The 20380-nt window shown below is 38.2% G+C and overlaps 1 protein-coding gene across 4 annotated transcripts in view; it reads left to right on the top strand.

Moving 5' to 3' along the window:
- The window catches only part of DOK7 (docking protein 7), a 58638-nt gene extending 38399 nt beyond the window's left edge, over window positions 1-20239 (top strand). For all 4 annotated transcript variants that reach the window (XM_041402590.1, XM_041402589.1, XM_041402588.1 and 1 more), the window contains 5 exons: window positions 3880-3922; window positions 12309-12374; window positions 13437-13508; window positions 16311-16463; window positions 18486-20239. In XM_041402590.1, coding sequence (XP_041258524.1) covers window positions 3880-3922; window positions 12309-12374; window positions 13437-13508; window positions 16311-16463; window positions 18486-18622 — 471 coding nt within the window. In that variant the 3' untranslated portion in view covers window positions 18623-20239. The remainder of the gene's footprint in view (window positions 1-3879; window positions 3923-12308; window positions 12375-13436; window positions 13509-16310; window positions 16464-18485) is intronic.
- Window positions 20240-20380: the final 141 nt, after the last annotated feature.

The following is a 20380-nucleotide window of genomic DNA, read 5'->3' as shown; positions in this document are numbered from 1 at the left end:
TAATGCATATATACTATATATATTTTATATATATAATATACAGGGGTATATTTTAACAGGGGTATATTTTATACAGGGGTATGTACAGGGATGTATTTTAAGGGGTAAATTTTAATGTGACACAGCCCAGAGCTTGCCAGTGCCACTGAAATTGCCAGCTTCATGCCTCATAAAATAGCTGATGTTGGCTGAGCAAGTGGAGATGTTTCTCAACTGACTTCAGCAATCTTTCTGTAGTTGGCAGTGGGCTTATGACAGATGAAGCTGAGTAATCAGGAGATTGTGGCTGAAATTGGAGCCCTGCACCAATGAAACATGCCATGGGCAGGAGTTTGTTTCATTTGGAGTTGTTAGGAAGGATCATAGAGTTTAAAAATTTTGTATCTTTTGTTCTGAACCTGATCAACTGCTGGGTGAAACAGCCCATCAAGGCAGATGACCTTTAAAGGTTGCTCCATGTGCCTGTATTTATTGACCTTTCCTAGGAACTTTGTTTTTCTTGTGGCAGCCTAAGCATTCAAGCTTTAAACTTTATTGTGATTTAGAATAATAGAATAATCATAGTCTTTAATCCTTACAAGAAAGGTATGATAACTGTCAATTTCATTAGGGACTGGTTCCTTTTTGCTGAAATATCTGAGCTTTGTAGAGCTTTACACATACTTTTTCTCTTCCATTTTCTAAAAGCACTTTAAAGTTTTCTTTGTGACGCTGATTTCAAAATCTTCATTCAGGATTTCTCACTGAGCCCTTTGCTCCTTGGTGAAGTTTCTGATGGTTCAAGTTTATTGTAATAAACTATATTATGTGACTGTAATCTGCTGCCTTCCTCTGCATGCAAACTATGTGAAGCAGTCAGAGGGTTGTGATGATGTGCCACCAGCTACACACAGCAGGCAGGAGAGTGTTTGTTCGTTGTTGAAGTCTGCTCACAGTTCCTGGATTTCAGGGACTTGGGAATTTGAGTCATGATTTTTTGAGTCATGATGGTTTCCTCTTGAAAAACTGGATATTTTGTGTAGCCTCGTTACTACATAATTGCTTTAACATAAAGGGAGGGAGAAAAAACAATCTAGATCATCTCATTTGTAAAAATGAAGCATTTGACCCAGGTTGCAATCAAGCCACTATTTATGAGTGCATTTTTGGAATGTGCAGAATAAAAATCTCACAAAGCAAATACTTGCTTCTATTACTGTCAAGTACAAAGTCCTGTTTCATAACAAGACAAATCTGGGAACCTCTCATTTATGTTGAGCCTTTCTTCTTCAAGTTTGAGGAATCATATTGGGGTGAAACTTCAGATATGTGCTTAGACTAAAGCAAGAGATACCTAAAAAGCACAGACTATTTTCTGCTGGAAGGGGCATTTAAAGGTCACCCAGTTTAACCCCTCTGCAGTGAGTAGGGACACTTTCCACTAGGTCAGGTTCCTCAGAGCCCCAAACAGCCTAATCTTGAATGTTTTCAGGGATGAAGCATCCACAAATTCTCTGGGTGACCTGTGCAAGCGTTTCACCACCCAGTTTAAATCTATCTTCTTTTATTTTAAAACCATTATCCTTTTTCCTATCACAACACAGTCTGCTAAAAGATCTGTCCCCATCTTTCTTATAATAATATAATGTAAGTACTGAAGGGCTGCTCCGTGGTCTCCCTGGAGCCTTCTCTTTTCCAGGCTGGACAACCCCAAGTGTTTCAGCCTTTCCTCAAAGGAGAGGTGCTCCAGCCCTCCCATCATTTTCTGTCCATGCTCTGGACCTGCTCCAAGAGGTTCGTCTTTCCTGTGCTGAGAACTCTAACTCTCAGTAGGCGCAGAATAATGGAGCTATAAAAAGCTGCCAAACTTAGATGAGCTGAAAGAAAAACTTTATTTCTAAAGATACACAGAGGGAATTACATAAGCTGTGGCTGATGAGGTGTGTCTGAAATGTTGGCACAGTTATCAGGTGACTGGCATTTCATTCCTCTTGCCAGTGATGATGATGGAGCCCTGCTCAGCATTCAAGCCTAAAGAGCTTTTTCTTCGAAGTGTAAGTTACTCCTTGTTAGGAGGCAAAATAGGAAACAAAAATATTTTGGCTCTGTGAAAATGCTTGGTTAGTATTGATCAGCTATCCACCATAGCCAATAATGGGAAGAATTAGTTTTAAGACAAATTTTTGTTTTGTTTGGGTTTTTTTTTTGTTTTTATTCACCTAACTGGCAAGCTTCTGACTCCTTTTTATGCCACAGAGGTGAGCTTGCAAAGCTGTTCTGGTGCTTTTTGTCACTATGAATCTGGCAAAACTTCTTCTATAGCCAGGAAACTATGCAGGACATATCTTTGCTCCGTGTGTGGAGGTTTTATTAGAAGATCTGGACTTTTTGGGCTGATCTTGAACGCAAAGACTAAAACTCCCATAAGCAGTACCAGAGAAGGATTAGGTATGTAATCATTAAAAAGTTAGAGGTGGGAAGGACTGCTCCTCTTGATACAGGATGGTATTTTTAACTGCTGATTTTTTTTTTTAAATGAGAACTGGTGTGATCAATCACATATATAATAAAATTTAAAGTGAGTGAGAGTTTAATAAAATGAAACTTTAAAAGAAAAAAAAAAGTGAGAGGAAGGCAAAGATATTCCAAATACACACAGGAGGGGGGAAAAGAAAATCCTATTTTGATTGTGAAAAGGATTATGTGCCACAGTGGTTATTTGTACACACAGAAAGAAATGCCAGGCTTAAGTTCTATTTAGCTCTTTAGAGCAACCGAGCTAATCTATGAATAATGACCCAGCATATCAAACCACTGGGCTCTCCTAACATCAGTCATTGAACTCTACCCAAGATATTTGGAAGCAGAACATAAAAAATGAATGTCATCTGACAGCAGCCAGATCAGCACCAGAGCTAAAATAGCCCTGGCCTTGCAGCTCCTGGTGTGTGACACAGGGATGGTGCATATCTGCTTACGGAGGGTGCTCTACTGCTGGGGTGGCTGCAGCCAGCAGCCAGGCATCACAGACCCCAGCACTCAGCTCCTGGGCCACAGACAAAAGATTATATGTTTACATCAGGATACTTAACTTTTATTTATGAGTAATACAATGAGGCATGCAGGCCTTAGGTGATCCGTGTTGGTTTTTGTCTGAGTCTCACAGCAGGTGTAACAAAAGCATATGATTTGAGTGAGGTCACTTACCCCTTTACTCCTTTGATGTAATCACAGGGTGGGTTGAGATCTGCATTATGCTCTGCATTTGAAAACCATGCACTTACATTTGTACATGATACCATAATAATTTTAAAAGGTTCTCCTGCAGGCAAAAGCATGTTTTGCTGTGTTTTGCAGAATTATAAAAAGGTAGCTTTTACATCTCTCTATTGTTCTTTCCTCTGAGTTGCCTTTCCTGTTGCCACTGTTAGTGAAGCCTCTGCCTTACAGAGTTTTGCAGCAGGAGGCCTCAGAGTTGCAGAAATAATAGAATATGATGTACTGAAAAGGGAAATGAAGAAAACCTTAAAGACTGAAAAAATCACTTAATAACAAAACACTGCTTTTATTTTTTTATTGTCTTAGGCTCATTTCTTAAATTAATTAAAGCTGATTCTTGCAGTTATTTGTTGTCTTTCCTACAATTTCAATGATGCTTTAACTGTGTCCCGCATCTGATGTAATTTCACACATCAAACTTCTGTTGGCATTTTTGCATCTTTGTTAAGTATAACTTAATATTTTCTGAAATGCTGTGGGATGTTTTTCACTTTTGCAAATGAAATTTGGCCACATTTCTGATTTCCTCCCCTCCCTTCTACTTTTATATACCTTCTATGTTTTGTCAAGTTTCTACTTCTTGTACAGATTTTTCATTGTAAAATTTTCTGTTTTCTTCAGGGAACAGCAGTATTACAGTCTGGACTCTTACCAGCTATATCAGGTAAGAGCCATTTAGTTATTTACTTTATTAAGTCTCAAATTATGATAAGAGAAACAAAAGATTTATGGAAGCAGAACTAAATACTATATTGAGAGGTGTGCTGTTTGTGGTTGGTTTTGCTGCTGCGATTCATGACTTGCAGTAATGAAATACAGTGTAATGTGTAATAACCTTGGTTGAAAAGATTATTTGTTTTCCCCTTTATTTTGTTAATCTGAAGGGGTTCAAAGTTGTTAGAGTCTTAAAAAAGCTGTTTGCTGCCTTTTCTACTTACATATTCAAAGAACACCAAGAATTTTTTTCTTTTTAGGCTATATTAGCACCAAAGGCAAACATGATTTATATGTTCAGTGTGTATAGAGACTTTCCTAAATAACATAAAACCACAGGAATGAATCTTTACCAGCAGCAACTGGGAGATGCTTCTCTCATGTCAGTGAGGCTATTGATTGACCAACAAAATCATTAATGAGAGGATATTGAGTATCTGGCCTGGAAAGATTATTTATGCAGAGGCACTGACCATCCTTGCATTGTAAACCTCTGTATCAGTAGAATGTGCTGGTCACCTGAATTCCCTGTCTAATGCAGCCAAACTGGTCTGGCACATTTGAATTATCGTTTTACTTCAAAGAAAACATTTCATGAGCATTTTGTTTTGTGTGGTTTCTCTCCATCTTAGACCTTGGAGAGATCTGTGCAAAGAATTTGGTTACTGTCTTAAATGTCTTTCCATTCTTTAAATAGTTTACCTGATAATTCATCAGCTCCATTAAATTTCATAGGATGCCCACCTCCAATAGATATGGAGCATCTCTTTGTGGTTGGGTTTCTTTACCACTTTAAAAAACCTTGGCCAATACATAAAGCAGTGTGATGGATGGATTCTTGTGTGAACAAATCCAGCAAGATACTCAGGATCGGGAGGTGTCTCTGGAGAAGGTTAAAAATAACTCCTTCCTTTGTCTGTCTTAGCAGGAGAAAATCCAGAAGCATTTAGCAGATCTTGTTGCTAATTATTCCACTCAAGTCAGTGGAATTATTCTTGATTTATAGAGGTGTAAGTAGAAGCCCAAATTGGATCATTAATGTTATCTTTCCCTCTGGTACTCAAGTTTCTAGTCCTCCACTCAAACCAAGGAAACCAGAACACTTATGATTCAAGTGTGTGTAAATACAGGGAAACTTCTGCTGCATGTGGTGGGCAGAATGTTATTTCTGTATTAATTTCAGTGTCAAGTTAATTTTGGATGCAAACAACATCTGAAAAAAACTTAATCTCAGACGATTCATGCATATGAGGGAGTTAGCTGTTTTGATAAAACCTATTGTGAAGCAAATTGGAACTGCAGAAATACAGAACAGATTTTTATATCAACAGAAAGAGAATCAAAAGAAAGAATGAAGAAGTTTGAGCAGGTGTGTTTTATTGTCTGGTACACTGGAAAAATATAGTTTATGAAAATAACGCAGGAAAAATTGTAAATGTTTAAGACAAATGCAGCATCTAAAGCCAGTGACTGAAATTTTCTTTGTGGGGTTTCACCTCTCAAATTTTCCAATATACCAGTACAATTTTATTCTTCAGTGCTAAAACTATTTTTCTGAATACAAGAGGAGCGGAAGTTTTCTGTGTCTCATTGCATTTTTGTTATCCTTAGATATTTAATTTAAATATTATTATTATTATTATTGTTGATGTTGTTATTAATATTATTTCTTCATATTAAAGTTTTCTCTTTTATATGTGTGAGATTTGAAGTATAATTGAACTTGACATTGCAAAGCTTTCAAAATAATTCTGTAGCATTTGAATATTTAATCTAAGGTATTCACTGAAGATCCCAGGCAGTCATTCACACTGTTCTGTTCCACTAAAGGAACTGCATTAGAACTTGTCTGTGGCTCTCTATTATGAGAGATTATTATCCATTGTTAGAGTAAAATAGAGGCACAGTAATTTGAGGTAGCTACTTTCAAAGCCTGTATTGTGCATACACATGGCAAGATCCCTCTGCTAACATGGATGACTGTAGAATGACACCCAATACCCAGATAAAACATTTCCTGGTGTAGCAGTTCACTTACTCACAAATACATTTCTTTTTTATTATATTTTCATTCAAATACACTGTAGAATGAAAACCCATTCCTTCCTGGGCTACAGGTGCCCACATGTTCTGTGCAATATTTTGCTCTTGAATGTCTCAGTTCTGTAGCAAGACATGGAATTAAACAGTCACAAATCAGTTGTTTGTGTATTTGTCAGTTTATTGGTATTCTCTTTCTCCTTTTAGTGAGATATGCTGAGCAACAGACTCAGCAACTTTAGAGAATTGTGTTTCATTCTAATGGCAAAGAGAAAAGTGTTCTAAATATGGCAACAATTTTAAGTTGTATTGTTAGATGGAAAAAACAAGTTGGGGTGAATCATTTAATTCAGGTTTAAATAATTTGGTTGCCTTTGTTATAAATAACTTTGTAAATATTGATTAGAAAGAGAGACAGAATTAGATTACTCGAGTTTGTAGGAGGAAAATGTTCCCATTGTTATCATAGCTTTGTACTGCAGATAAAGGTAAGGGATTCTTTGGAGTTGTATGATGTGTGAATGTGTGCTCTTAAGTATAATAGACTGTATTTATAGTCATGATGGACCTCAAAATACCATGACAGGATAAAGGTTCAAAAATAGGATTCAGATTTCCTGAGACTGCTGGATTCTGGAGACACCTCAGTTTGGTACATTTTGTGTGAGCAGTTCCCAGGGGACCTGTACAGAGACTCTCATGACTGCTCAAGAAATCCTGCAGCTGGATCTGGTGGTTGCAATTTCAGAGACAAGTATGTAGGGCTTTTTCTCAGGAGCTGCTTATGTGCTTTGAGTTCAGGGATTGTGAATGAGATCCACACTCACTGTTGAGAGGTGAAGCAATAGACTGCACATTCCTTCACAGAATGGTGAGCTGAAGAGCTTGCCATTATCTTCACTGTCTTTCTGGTACTATAAACCAAAGCACCCTAGGAAAAATAGGACTATTTTCTAGTGAGACTAGAAAAAATAGGACTAATTGTCTAGTGAGTGTCTCTGCCCGGAGGTTTGGATGTTCTTCTGTGTATGTCTGACAGATATTTGTTTAGTTCTGCAGTGAGAAACCTTAATCCACCTTGAATCATCCAAAGTCCTCTGCTATTCTTACATTTATAATGTATTTCCTAGCAGTTGTGCTGTTTCTCATTGAAATTTAGGCCTCTTATTTTAGTCTTCTCCTTTCTATTCCATTGCAACACCTTAGATAAGGAACCTCCAGCCCTTACTCATAAGGGCGAGTGATTTCCTTCAAAATATTTGTATTTTCTCAGTTGAGTAGAAGTCTGTCACAGCAATCTTCTTTTATGAATGATGCTTAAACCATGAGGCTGTTTTGTGTGGAGGGGAAATGTCACTATTTTTGTCCTTAGGGAAATGCCACTATTTCTGTCCTTAGCTGCCAACCCCTTCCAAACGAGCTGAGCAGATTGAATCCCAAGACTCCTATTTAGAGAAGGGAGGCTGGGAGCTGGAATAGCTTGCAGAAGTGCTTAGGGACACTGCAGTCCCTGGAGAAGGCATTTCATGCCAGCTCTATGCACCATGTTTCAGAAACTTTCATCCTTTCCCAGTTCCCACGGGGGAGCTGCTTGCCTGGGCATTCCCATGAGTCTGGCCCAGCCCTGAGTATTTCAACACTCAAATTAAACTTGCCTAGAGAGAGGTCTGATCTCCCTGCACCTCTGTGCCACAGGCTCTGGCTTTGCAAAAGCCCATAGTTGTATGGGCAAGTAACAAATATGCTCCCAGGGAAGCAGTGCACTTTCAATTTGCTTTTTGACTTGTAAATTATCTCCTTTTCCATTTCCCCCCTTATTCCATAGGAGCAAATTCACTGTCATTGCAGCAGACAGTCTTGCTCTCTGACAGCTCCTTTGCTTGCAGTACCAAACCTACACAATGCTTGATGGAAAATGTTCTGAGAGGATGAATTAAGGAAAAAAAATAAAACAATGCTGTGGATTGGAATTCAGCTAAAATATCACCTGAATGCTGATTATGAACACTGTATCTCTGTTAAATTTTTCTTAGGTAGATAGGGACTCAAGGCAGGCAGACAAGAAGAATAAAATTAAGTATATAACATGCTGAAAACGAAGTCAGCTGTCTGACAGCTTAGCTTTTCTGATGGAAAATGAGGTGCTTTTTTGTGCATTTTAAAATATTTTTATTGCATACCTATGCAGCATGATACTTTTATTCCAAGCTTAGGAGTCAGCTTTTAAGGAATTATTTCAGAGCAATGAAAAAGAAGAATCTGGGCTATACTGTGGTGGTTATTATTTCTTAGGTTGAAAAAAATTTTCAATTCTCATTTTTTTCAGGATTTGTGCTGTCAGCTCTTCAGATGTAGGAAAACCAAGTGCACTCTGATATTTTTATTTAGCCAGTGAAGGGCTGTGTGTTGAACAGTGTCCACCATAGATATGTCATGTCACACCTTATAGGGCTAAACACTGTAATAGAAAAGCATCATTCTAATGAGAAACTGATTAATGAAACCCTGCCATAATGTGGCATGCTCTTTCTTGGTCCTGCTTTATTCTACAAGTCCACTCAAAATAATTCTGCAGAGGAAGAAATACAGGAGCTCAGAAAAAGTAAACTTATTAAAATACATATTGCATTTACAAACTAAGTGTTCGCCTTGGTGACAGTCTGAACACATAGTGATTATTTCAAACTTTAAAAAGAATTTTTGGTTTTGTGTCTGACCTTCATCCCTGGCCAGCGTAGATCCTGGGCTTCACATGTACTAAGATTTTTGAATAAAATGCATGTAAAGCATCTTTGAAGGTGTATTTCTCAAAAAAAACCTGCAGACACTGAATTTCCTGGCAGGAAAATGGTAATAATTCTAACGGAATGCTTTTGCATTTTTAAGGATAGGTGGCTGGGCTGGAATGGCCCACAGCATGGAAGATGAGTAATTGCTTAGAGGTAGTTAGTTCCTCTGATTTTTTTTTGCACAGACTAAATAGATATCTTTGAGGAGCAATATTTGAACAGAGTGCTTGAATGCATTTCTAACTTTGAGAGATTCTACCACTTTAAGTTGTCTGCTAGAGAGACAGGAGGCATTTCTGAATATGGAGAAATCTGTAGAGCAAGCAAGCATTTTTAAGTATCCCCTTCAGCTTTTATGTCTTGCAGATAATGCCATTTGTGTAGCAGAAAATAGATGAAATTACTTTGAAAATGGAAGAGAACGAGCATTTTGTAGGGCAAATATACAGGAGCAGGAAGTCTCCTGTTACATTTCCATGAAACAACCTCCTGGTGCTCTTGCAGGGTTCCTCCTGCCAATCAGCTGCTTTAGCCTTTGGATGCTCTTTTAGGCAAGGTATCTGTTTTCAGAGGAGGAGATGGGAATGTTGCTTGGGTGAGTGGGTCAAAGTTCTTCATAATAAAGCTAGTTTTAATTCAACAAGAAGCAGGGTTTTATCAAAGAATGTGGTGGTTTTTTTCTGTTCTGACTCCTTGTCAGGAAATTTAGTAGCCCAGACCTGAAGAGTTTGTGACCTACCCCTCAAAGAGGCTGGGCAGTGAGAAGTGGTCACTTGGTCAAGGCAGTGCAGGGCTGTGTGTGTCTCTTCACTGGTCATGCAATGATAAGTCAGAGGATGAAAATGTAAACTGTCTGGGCTCAGTTTATAGTTTATAGTCCATCTTCCCTCTTGTTACATTTTTTTCATGGCTATTTCTTGTACCACATGTGCTGTAAACTACCCTTATTTTTGAAGAAGAGGCATAAAGTAATAACTATAAAGCTAGAAAAATATTTCAAATAGTTGTTGTCTTCACTGAGCTATGTTAAACTTTTGAGTCTAATCAAATGTTGGAATTCAAAATATCCTGCAAATTATTTTGCCGTATTTTGAATACCTTCTTTCTCTCACACATTGAGGAAAGTAGAACAGAAGCAACTCTTTTGATGAGATACTCAGTTCTGAGAGAGATTGAGTCAACCACACAGACCTAGATGGTAGGGGAAGCTGAAAAAAAATTTCTTAACAATCTCTTGTAAAATGAGAAGAATAATGGACGGGAGCGTCTGTCTCCTGCTGGATACCTTTTTTGCTCAGAAATTTATCTTGCTAACTTGCTTTTGCCATTCCTGCAACTGTTATCCTAGAATTCATGAATAAGAAACAAACCAGTTTATTCAGTAGCTGAAAAGAAGGAAGAAAATATCTAGGTTGATCTCTGTTGACATGTGTTTATATGATGAAGTTCAAAGCTTCAGAAATATTCCCTGAGAGATTTGGCTATGTAAATATTTGTTAGTTGCCAGATTTGAAAATGAGGAAAATGCAACAGGTCAAATCCTGAAACATTAACATGGTTCTTTTAAATAAGCTCTGAATGGGAAAATTTAAACTTGACCATAAATGGATTGGAATATCTCATTGTTTTAAATCTCCTTTCCTGACCTGGGCATTCTTCACAGAGTCTAAAAATGTTGCTTAAGAATCCAAAATGCCTCTGGAATAATTTCTGCTGAATTGCAATAAGTTTTTGAGGGAATAAAAAACCCAACCCAACACTAGTTTTGTGATGATGCTGAAATTAGCATAAGGCTCTAATCTTTCTTCAAAGTAAGGGGAGGCTTTTGGCTTCATAAAACATATTCTGATGTTTTCAATGCAGAGAGAGGATGCACTGATGTGAGAATAAGGAAGATGAGTTACAGTGAAAATATAAGTAAATCAGCTAGCCTGGGGCTGTCCTATTTTTGCATTTATTTTTATCAGCAGTCTTGGTATAAACAAAATTCCAAATAACATTTTTAGTTGTTAAGTCCTCACCAGAATTCTACAATCTGTAAAGGTTCTGTAATCTGACCGCATTTGTTAAAATACAAAATCAGATTCTCAATATGGCATACTTTAAAATTGAATTTTGTAGCCTTGGATTACCCTATATATGCTTTCATGTACATAAAGACAACAAACTAAAGGCTTTAGTTCAGTTGTGCCCTTTTGAAATAGTTTTTTACTATTGTTTTAATCTGTTGTCCTCATTAAGTGAAATAATGAGTGGCTTTTTATATTTATTTTATAAAACTGTAGGATTAATTTTACAAGCTTGGAAACTCTTAGATTTGGAATGAAAATTGTATGTATACTTTATACAGGAGGAAAAAAAAAAGAAATTGCCACTTTCTTTAGATTCACAGGCCGTGCAGCTTTTTAGATATCTCAGAATATTTATCTCACAGAATTTCTTCACGTTGCGTAAGAGCTGTGGTAATTTTTGGACGCTATTTTAAAAACAATTTGCAGAGCAGTGTCTCACCTGCTCAGAGACTATTCATCAGCTTGGAAGAGTGTTAATTTTAAAAGTGAGCCCCAGCAGGCTGCGGCACATGGCAGAGCCGCCCTGGCAGCAGCGGCAGGTTACTCATACCCACAGCCTCCCACCCGCTCCCTGCTCCGCTCCATCTACTTCACAAGCACTTCCCTCACAACTATTCATGCCAGGAAGTAAATGCCACTCAACTCTGCTGGGGTGGCTGCAGTGCCAGCAGCAGGGAGCAGGGATTCGGGATGGATGGGTGCGGTAAGCCGGCAGCGGGGATGGTGCTGCTGAGCTTGCTGCTCAAAGAGGGAACGTGCGTGCGCGGTCAAGCCACGCTGCAGGGCCACCTCCCTGCAGGATTCTCAGCTGATGGCTCTTGTTTCCTCAGTTTCCCTAGGGCAGCTTCCTGCTGGCCAGACTCGGGCTGGCTGTGCCATCTGGGGTGTCCATGGCTGGAACACTGGGAGGGTGTTTCATGGAGCAGATCCCTTGTGTTCCCTTGCTCTTGCCTGCTGTATCCATGTCTAGTGGAGTGCTGAAGTGTGGCAGTTTTCTCATTCACTTAGATAGATAGGTTTTGGATCCACTCTGACAAGATTTTAATGAACACTTTAAACTCTGTTGTTGCTAAAGCTGAATTATGGATTGCAAAGGCATCTCCCAACACCATTCTTGTTGCCATTTTACTTTTTAGCTCAAGACAGCTTTCCCTGTGAGGAAGGTAGTACTCACCACAAACAGGGAGGGACAGCATCCTTAGGTTTTATAGAAGGCATCCTTTCTCTCTAAAGAAAGAAAACAACAAAATTGGATTTTAATGCCACAAATTCAGGATAAATAATTTAGCAAAAATTTTAAAAAATTGGCCAAATGAAGAACAATTATTTGTAATTCTTTGTGTTTTGTTTTATTTTTTTTTAGATGTTTCAGAAACATCTGCTAAAAATGAACCATGTATTTATATTTAATGTGAATCTCTGTCTTTGAAAACAGGTGGTGCTTCTGTCATGGCAGCTTCTGGGTCTTTGAAAGTGCATAGAGGGCACAGTCTCCAAGCTGGTAAGTAAAAGTAGCTATGAGGTATGTGTGCATGTAAATTGAAACTAATTTAAACTTAAATTATTTTAAACTTCAGAAAATATTAAAGGTAACGCATGATTTGATTCCCTATTATAAGGCTTACGTATTTCTTTGGGTTTTTTGCTTTGAGGAGTTTTTGTCAGAAAGGCATTGACAGATGGGATAAGTTTAGAAGAGGCAGTGACAGATGAGACAACTGACAGAGTATAAGCAGTAATCTTATTCACAGCAGTGGAATGCTGCCATCACTTTAACAAAGGGCACCCACCGAAAAAATTCACCTCAGGTCATGAGGAGTCCTGTACCCTAACAATGATATGCTGGGAAAAAACACCCACCATATTTAAATATACTTCTTTATGATAATGGAGGAAAAAACCCACTGCCAGCAGATAGAATTATGTGTGTTTGTAATTCAAAATTAATTGCAATATGTTCATTCTATGGACACAGCATTTTTGCTTGCTTGGTTTTAACTGGGGTGGAGTACGAGATTGTGAAGAAACGTGGGCATCTCCTTTCAGCTTCATGCTCAGGCAAGACCAATGATGCTGTGCAGCTTGGCTTCTTTGTAAAGATGGTGATTTGCACTTGGAAAGCAAAGCTGTCTTTGTAAAGGCTAGCTTAAGCATTTTTGATGGTTTTTCAGAAATCAAGAAGTTATCCATCATGCTGGAGGTGGAATTTTAACAAGAGTCTTCCAGATGCTCCCAAGATCACCCACGCATTGCTCCCTGATTCATGCATGCAAGACAGCTCTGCTCCCACACTGCTGTACAGCAAAATGCACTGCTGTTGACTTCAGTGGCCCTCAGTGTCGTAAAAGTGTCCTAAATTTTATTTCCTAGGTGTTACACTCATAAGGAAACGTTGACATCACTGTTACAGAAAAGTCAGCACTAGCCACTGTTTATGCTTTCTGAGGTTGTTCTGTATGATTTAGTTTGAAAGGTTGCAAGTCAAAACCAGAAAAGCATAGCCTTTGATTGTATTGCACAAATCCCTAAATCCAAAGCCATTAACAGTGTTCCTGTATTCTAGGTCCTAAAGGTGGGTATGAGATGCTAACCCTTCCTTCAGAACCTGGAACTCCAACTAGTTCTGAGGAGCCTGGTGAGTATAGATTTTTGTGTCAGAGGTCACTAACACCTCTTGTTTCTTTTTAATTTTCCTTCTATTTTTTATTGTTGAGATCTCTTCTAAGTATAATTTTCGGAGTGTTGCCCTTTGAACATGTCAGCTTCACGTGTGCTCACACACACACACTTAGCTTTGGGATGTAGTTATAGTGCTGGTTTTCTTTCTGTGTAATTTATTGTTCAGTGCCTATATTGGGTAGAAAATATGAATAACTAACACTTGCTGAAACAAGTGAAACAACTTGCTGCTGCGACACCAGTTTCCAATATAACTTTCTTCTCCCCTCCCCAATTATAGTCTTTTCCTTTCTTTTCCCCTCAATTGAAGGCCACTAAATTTTCACTTTTACTCTTCTCTTGTTACTTGCTTGACTATCTTTTTTGATTCATAGTTTCTCCTTTTCTCTTCAAGCAATCATGATATTCTAGCAATTCTTTCAGAATGTTTGACCATGCACTGTGGTCTGCTCTTCTCTCAAATCCTTCTTTTACAATATTCCCAAATACTGGCCCTCTGATCCCTCTTGGAAGCACCTCCTGTCTCTGTCCACGCAGCAGGGACTGCTGCAAGCGCTGTCCATGGCTCACTCTGTGCACCATGCTCCCATTAGTTGGAACATTTGACTGTCCTTCTCTTCAAACAAATAAAAGCCAGTTTTCAGTGCCTAATAAGGTGGTTTTTGTTTGTTTGTTTTTAAAGGAAAAATGAAAACCAAGTATTCCTATATTTACAAAGAAAGCACAGTTTCTATTGAGACAGCACTGACTGAACTACAGAAGGCTTTTGCTTTCCTTTCCTCCCATTCCAGTTTGCCCAGCAGGGTTGGTTTGTTTTTTTTTTTTTTGGTTTTTTTTTTTTTTTCTGTTTTGTTTTGTTTTGTTTTTTATCTTCTCCTTCTTCCTTTGAGAAGAATATTTGACTGTTGCCAGATTTTTTTTCTATGTGTTTCCTTTGCTTTTCTTGCACAAAGCCCTACCAATTCTCCATGTGTAGTTTTTTAGCTCTCAGGAAAATCCCTTGGCTTGTTTGCATCAGGTAGGATGTTCAGCTTCCCTAAACCTGTTAACTGTTTAGTTCTATAGGGGATCTTGCTAGTTTTCATGCTAGCTAACTTTGAGGATGCTTCACTTCTGTTACATCCCTTCAACAGCATAAAGAAGGACTTCAAAAATGATCTTTTCCTTCAGGACTGTTCGTGACTCTGTACTTAAGATTGTCACTTGCAACCTGTAACTTTTTGTGATGCAGGTTTTCAATGCTATGATTTTTCTGGGTCACTTCCTGCTCAGTCAGGTGAAATTCCTTTGCAATACTTCGGACGCAACAATTGAAAATAATTTCTGAGAATGGTGTTTGATGAAAATATAAAAATTCCTTCTGCATTCGGTTCTGCATTGATTTTGTCATTTTGTTCTTAACATCTTGTTTTGCAACAACAACTTGAATTCTGACTGACAGAGAAATATTTTCTACTTTTTGGATTTTCCTATGTTTTTTTAATGAAATTCTGTGAGAAAACTGGCCAAATTTCCAGCCTTTTCAGTTTTTGGACTTTACAGTAGACTCCTTTGATTTAAACAGTTTAATTAAGCCTAGGGAGATTCCATTATACTGGAACATACCCATTTACTGTTGCCTAACATTGTATAAGCTATTTCTGCTACTCATAATACTTCCAAGAAGATGAAAAAGTTTCCCTCAATGGTTATTCACTGCTGCTATTGTCTGGATATAAGTAATTTTTCCCTATGCTCTAAAATGCCTTGATATCCTGCTGCCTCTCTGTTCACATCTCAACAGGGCCTAAATGGGCAAAAAGGAAAAGCAGCATTTTGATAAAAAAAAAAATTGATATGAATTCTTAGTGGGGACAAGGAAGGGCTTAAGAGGAGAACTTCATGAAAAAGGAGAACCTCAAAGTGATATTGTTTTCCCTCTGCACTCCTCTGTCTCAAACTGACTTAAGAGTAGAAAGTCTAAGGATAAGGACTCCAACTAGACTGAACAGGCAGACAAGACTAAAATAATTGAAAGCAGGACTAGATGAGATCTTGCAAATTAAACTAGTAGACAAAAAAATGTTTTTAAGTCAAAATTGTTTCTTAGGAACTGTTTCCTAGTAGGTGTTGTTCTGTATCTTTTTTAGAAAGTTCTAGAAAACTCTGTAGGATTTCCTCTAAAGTTCTTGTGATGTTTACTATTTAGAAGGGTTTTCCCACTATTTTTTTCCTGCAATGAAAGTCCTTTAATACTTTGTTGTCCTCACTTGGCATCATTCCTATCTTTTTCAGTTCTGCACAGGGAAGCTGTCAAGCTCCTCAGGTTTGCCCTCCCTTTGCTTGAAACAGTTTTTCAGTCCCTGTTTTTGTGACATGCTTTAAGAACCTCTACTGATTTTGCATTCTGTCTTGCAGATGATATAATAGTTCACATCTTCCTAGAACAAATTACTTCATGTAAAGCTTTACTAACCTAAGGTAGAGCTGGAAGCCTTGTGAGGTAGAGCTGCTGTCAGAAATATCTGCAGTGTTTGCCTTCACAAACAACACAGCAAGATCCCTGTCTGTGGTCTGTGGCTTTCTGCACAGATCCTGACTTGATCAGTGTCTCAGGATATTTAGAGTAGAAACTGTAGTTTTCTCATGTCCTATCTACCACTGAGGAATGTCCTGGTTGGCAAGAGGAGTTATTGCTGCCCAGTGTTTGCTTTCTGTGTGTCTGTATGAACATTGGTCATTGCAAACAGTGCCTGTTTTAACTTTTTACTTATTTCAGAAGGGGCTGTAGGTTATTCAGCTGATGTTCCTACACCAGATCGACCTCACAGTGAGGCAGCCACCTATGTTAATATTCCTGTCAGCCCTACTTCCAAAAAACAGCTTCACTACATGGAACTGGAGCTTCAAGAATCTAGCACAAGCATAAGAGGTAAGGAAGTCTATGATACTTTCAAACAGCAAGGAATATGCAGAATGTATGGGATATGTGGAACCCTGATTTCATATAGGAAGCAGATGAGGTGGCTGGGGGTGTTCAGCCTAGAGAAAAGGAGGCTCAGAGGGGACCTTAATCCTCCTACAACTACCTGAAAGGAGGTTGTAGTCAAGTGAGGGTCAGCCTCTTCTCCCAGGTAACAGTGACAGGAGAGGACACGGCCTCAAGCTGCCCAAGGGGAGGTTCAGGTTGGATATCAGGAAGAATTGTTTCACTGACAGGATGGACAGGCATCGGAACAGGCTTCCCAGGGAAGTGATGGAGTCATCATTCCTGGAACTGTTCAAGAAACCACTTGATGTGGCACTCAGGCTGTGGCTTAGTTGATGGTTGTGCTTGGTCAAAGCTTGGACTCAGTGATTTGGAGTTATTTTCCAACCTTAATGATTCCATGATCTACCCACAGGCTTCTGCTAACAGAGGAGTTGAACCCTGCCATGTTTCTGAGATAGTTTTTTAATTGAGTTAAAAGAATTTTTAATTTCTTTTAATTAAGAGTTTTAAATCTCTTCTTGGAAAAGATTTTTGAGTAGTGAAGTTCTATAAGGTGTTGCATCCCTTTGACAGGTGATTGTATGTGCACACCGTCTAAAGTGAACATTTCAAACTCTGGAGTTTGAAAGACAGTAATTTACTTGTGTTCTCAAGATTTTCATTGCATGTTAGGAGTACACTTACCTCATTTTTCTTTCTTGGCTTCAGAAACAGGGCTGTGGGTGTACAGGGCTTGCTCCTGGCATGGCTCTGGAGCCATGCAGCAAATGATTCAGAACAGAACACAGTGTTCTTCTATCTGCTCTCCATGTGGGCATGTCAAAGTGCTACAGAAAGAATGCAAATTATTTAAATTTTTATGTTTCTGTTTGGTTTTTTTATAATTATTTTGTTTGAATTGGATATTTACTTCTAGTGCTTTACTTGGGCAATTAAAGCATAAACATGCAATAGATCTACCATGTGTTGTCATTTGGAGATGCAGTCCTTGCTACAGCAAGTCTCATCAGAATATGGCATTTAATTTCTTGCATTTGATATTGATAGGTTTTCCATCTATAATTCTCAACTATAAAGATTTTAATTTTTATACTTCTAATTTCAGCAATTTTATTAACTTTGAAATGCTAGCACTTTTCCCATGCTTTTTGCTTTTTAAATGTTTTTATGTTGTTCATTATGTAACTCTAAGCTTCTCCCAGACCTTAATGTAGTTCTCTCAACAACATTGTGTTGAAATGTAAAAGCAATATTTTCTCTTAATTTTAAAGACAATGAACCAAGGCATTAAAAATGAAGAGCTAAATGCTATAAATTTTCCTAAATGTCAACTACCCTCCCAGTCTCAAATTGTGTAACTTTAAAGGTGCCTGCAATAACCATAAATATTTTATTTTTTTCATATTGGAGTTTTCCCAGCCTCTAGCCTTACAGAAGTATTTTGCTGCTTAACAGACTGAGGTGTTTTTGTCTCCCCTATTGCCAAAAAAAATGAGCTGAAGTGTCTTTCTGTGTGAGGCTGAAGGTGGTTGCTCTGGTAAACATTCACAGGGTCCCTAATCCACACAAAGAGCAGTGCCAGCTGCCACAAGAGTTTTCTGTTCAAATAGCAGGTTTTGATTTCCTGATTGGTAACTTGGTGAGGAAGCCTCCCAGAAGTGGGAGAGCCAAGTTCAATTTTTTCATTGACTGGAGTAATAGGGGTGGAGATTCACACCTGGGGCAGGAATGCCAATGGTTCATTTGCTTATTTGAGGAAAACCAGACCACTAGAATATGTAGATAACAAAGCTTTCCAGGTGTTCTTTAGTGGTGGTTATCACCTTGCTCCCTTTATACAGCTTTCTCTGAGACTGGACAAAGACAATCCAGGAAATCTGTGGAGGAAGTGTCACAGCAGCCTTTTCACTCAGGAATATGTGAGGGGTGTAGTTGTTGACAGGATTCCATGTGGTGTTTCAGGGGGTGGATCGTCCCGGTACGCCCAGATTGACATTGCGGCCACCGAGACGGCGCACAAGGTGGGCACGCAGCACGCGCAGTGCCGCGAGGAGCGCCTGCAGGAGCTGGAGCAGAAGAAGAGAGGAGCTCAGCAGTGACCTGCCTAGGAAAGAACTTTGTGCTCACCACAAATCCATACTAATTCATCTTCCAAAAGATTCACGTTTATTGTAAAAAAGCACTCACACGAATCGCTGCCGTTGCTCCTTGCGGTTATGCCAGATTCATTCCGATATCTTGATTCCTAATTGGAAAGCTGGTAGCACGAGGGGTGTGTTTGGTCTTTCCTTTTATTTTAATTTGGTTGTAAAGTCCAGATTTTTTTTGTCATATGCAATGACAGATGTAAGTTACCTTTTTCTATAATTCTAAAATCATGGAGAACCTGGAACCAATTTCAGTGTTTATTAAATGGTGGCATTTTCTTTGAAAATAAAGAACTTGAATGTGTGTAGATAAGGGAACGTGAGTGTGTGTGGTAAGTGTACACATATGTTTGCATATGTCTGTTTGTAAGCACACATTACTGATAAAATATATGTATATATCTGAGTGTATAAAATATGTAAAACCTCTATTAATATATTAATGGACTCTTACAAAAGCAAGAAAATCCAGTGCCTGCTCTTTTTGCAGGTACAATTTTGTTCAATTTATGTGCTTATTTATGGACATGCTCAACTATACCTATGGATAATTCAGTTTTATACTTCACCAAGTCCTGCAGCTTTGGCTAAGGTTGCTCAGTAAAAGCTGGACTGTCAGGGATGCATATGTGTCTGAAAACAGACAAGAGCACACAAAAAAGGTATTTAATTATGTCTATAAACCACAGTAATATCAAGGGGCATTTGGGTGTTTCTGTTCTTGAAAAGCCTAGGTCAAACCATCAGTCTGATTTTGTAGTTGCTGGGTACCTGTAATTCTTAGCAATTTTCCTGGAGCTGAACATATGTATCACTTTGAAAATCAGGTCTCAGTTTTCTCCCACAGCATATTTTAAAACCAAGGTATTCAAAAGAAAGATTTGCTTTTCAAAATTGAGTCTTTAATGCCACAAAAACTATTCCTAATATAAAACCAGCATCCACCTTAAATCTGAAGCTTTATTGAATTATTCTCCACTGTCCCTGAGTAGCATAAAACCAGCTCCGTGTAAGAGGATGATATCTCCAGAGATGCTACAGCCTTGAGGCACAACAGAATATTATCTTGTAAAATAGGTTTACCCATGAATCAGCCATATCTTGCTTTTGTACAGTGAGATTTTATGATTCAAAACTTAATTTCCCATGTTGTCTATGTAAATATTTTTATTTGTCCTTATATAAAATGTTATTTAAATAAAATGTTATATAAAATATATGGCAGTGATGCTAGACTAACAAAGAAATGTACTTAAGAAGAAAAGAAATTTGTTTCTGATAGCATATCAGCTTTGGCTTCCAGAAGTTGCCAGGAGTGACATCTTGGGTATTATGTTGTCCTCTTAAGATCCAATATTACAGCCAAATTCTGTTTTCTAGATATGATTCTAATTTATATTGATGGGTGGAAGTTTTGTGCCAGTGAGGGTTTTACTAAGTGACTTAAAATGAGGGGTGGGGTTTTGTTTCTGAGGCAGAATTTAACCTACAAATTTATTTGAATGTAGCCTCAATAGTAATGTAAAATACCAGAAATGTCTCAAATAAAAAAAACCCCAGTATTTGAGAGCTGACACTTGCCATTCTTATCTGTCCTGTGTTCAGATGTATTTTTCTGTTGATCCACCTGGCATATTTCTGAGGGGAAAAGAGATCTTTCTTATGGGATTCTAGGTTTAAAAGATTTTTTCTTTGAAAAGTGGACACAGG

The sequence above is a fragment of the Onychostruthus taczanowskii genome, unplaced genomic scaffold (genome assembly GCF_017590055.1).
Source record: "Onychostruthus taczanowskii isolate IOZ18803 unplaced genomic scaffold, ASM1759005v1 scaffold2, whole genome shotgun sequence".
Taxonomy (NCBI): domain Eukaryota; kingdom Metazoa; phylum Chordata; class Aves; order Passeriformes; family Passeridae; genus Onychostruthus; species Onychostruthus taczanowskii.
The sequence above is the reverse complement of the archived record's forward strand: the minus strand, read 5'-3'. Positions and strand labels throughout refer to the sequence as shown.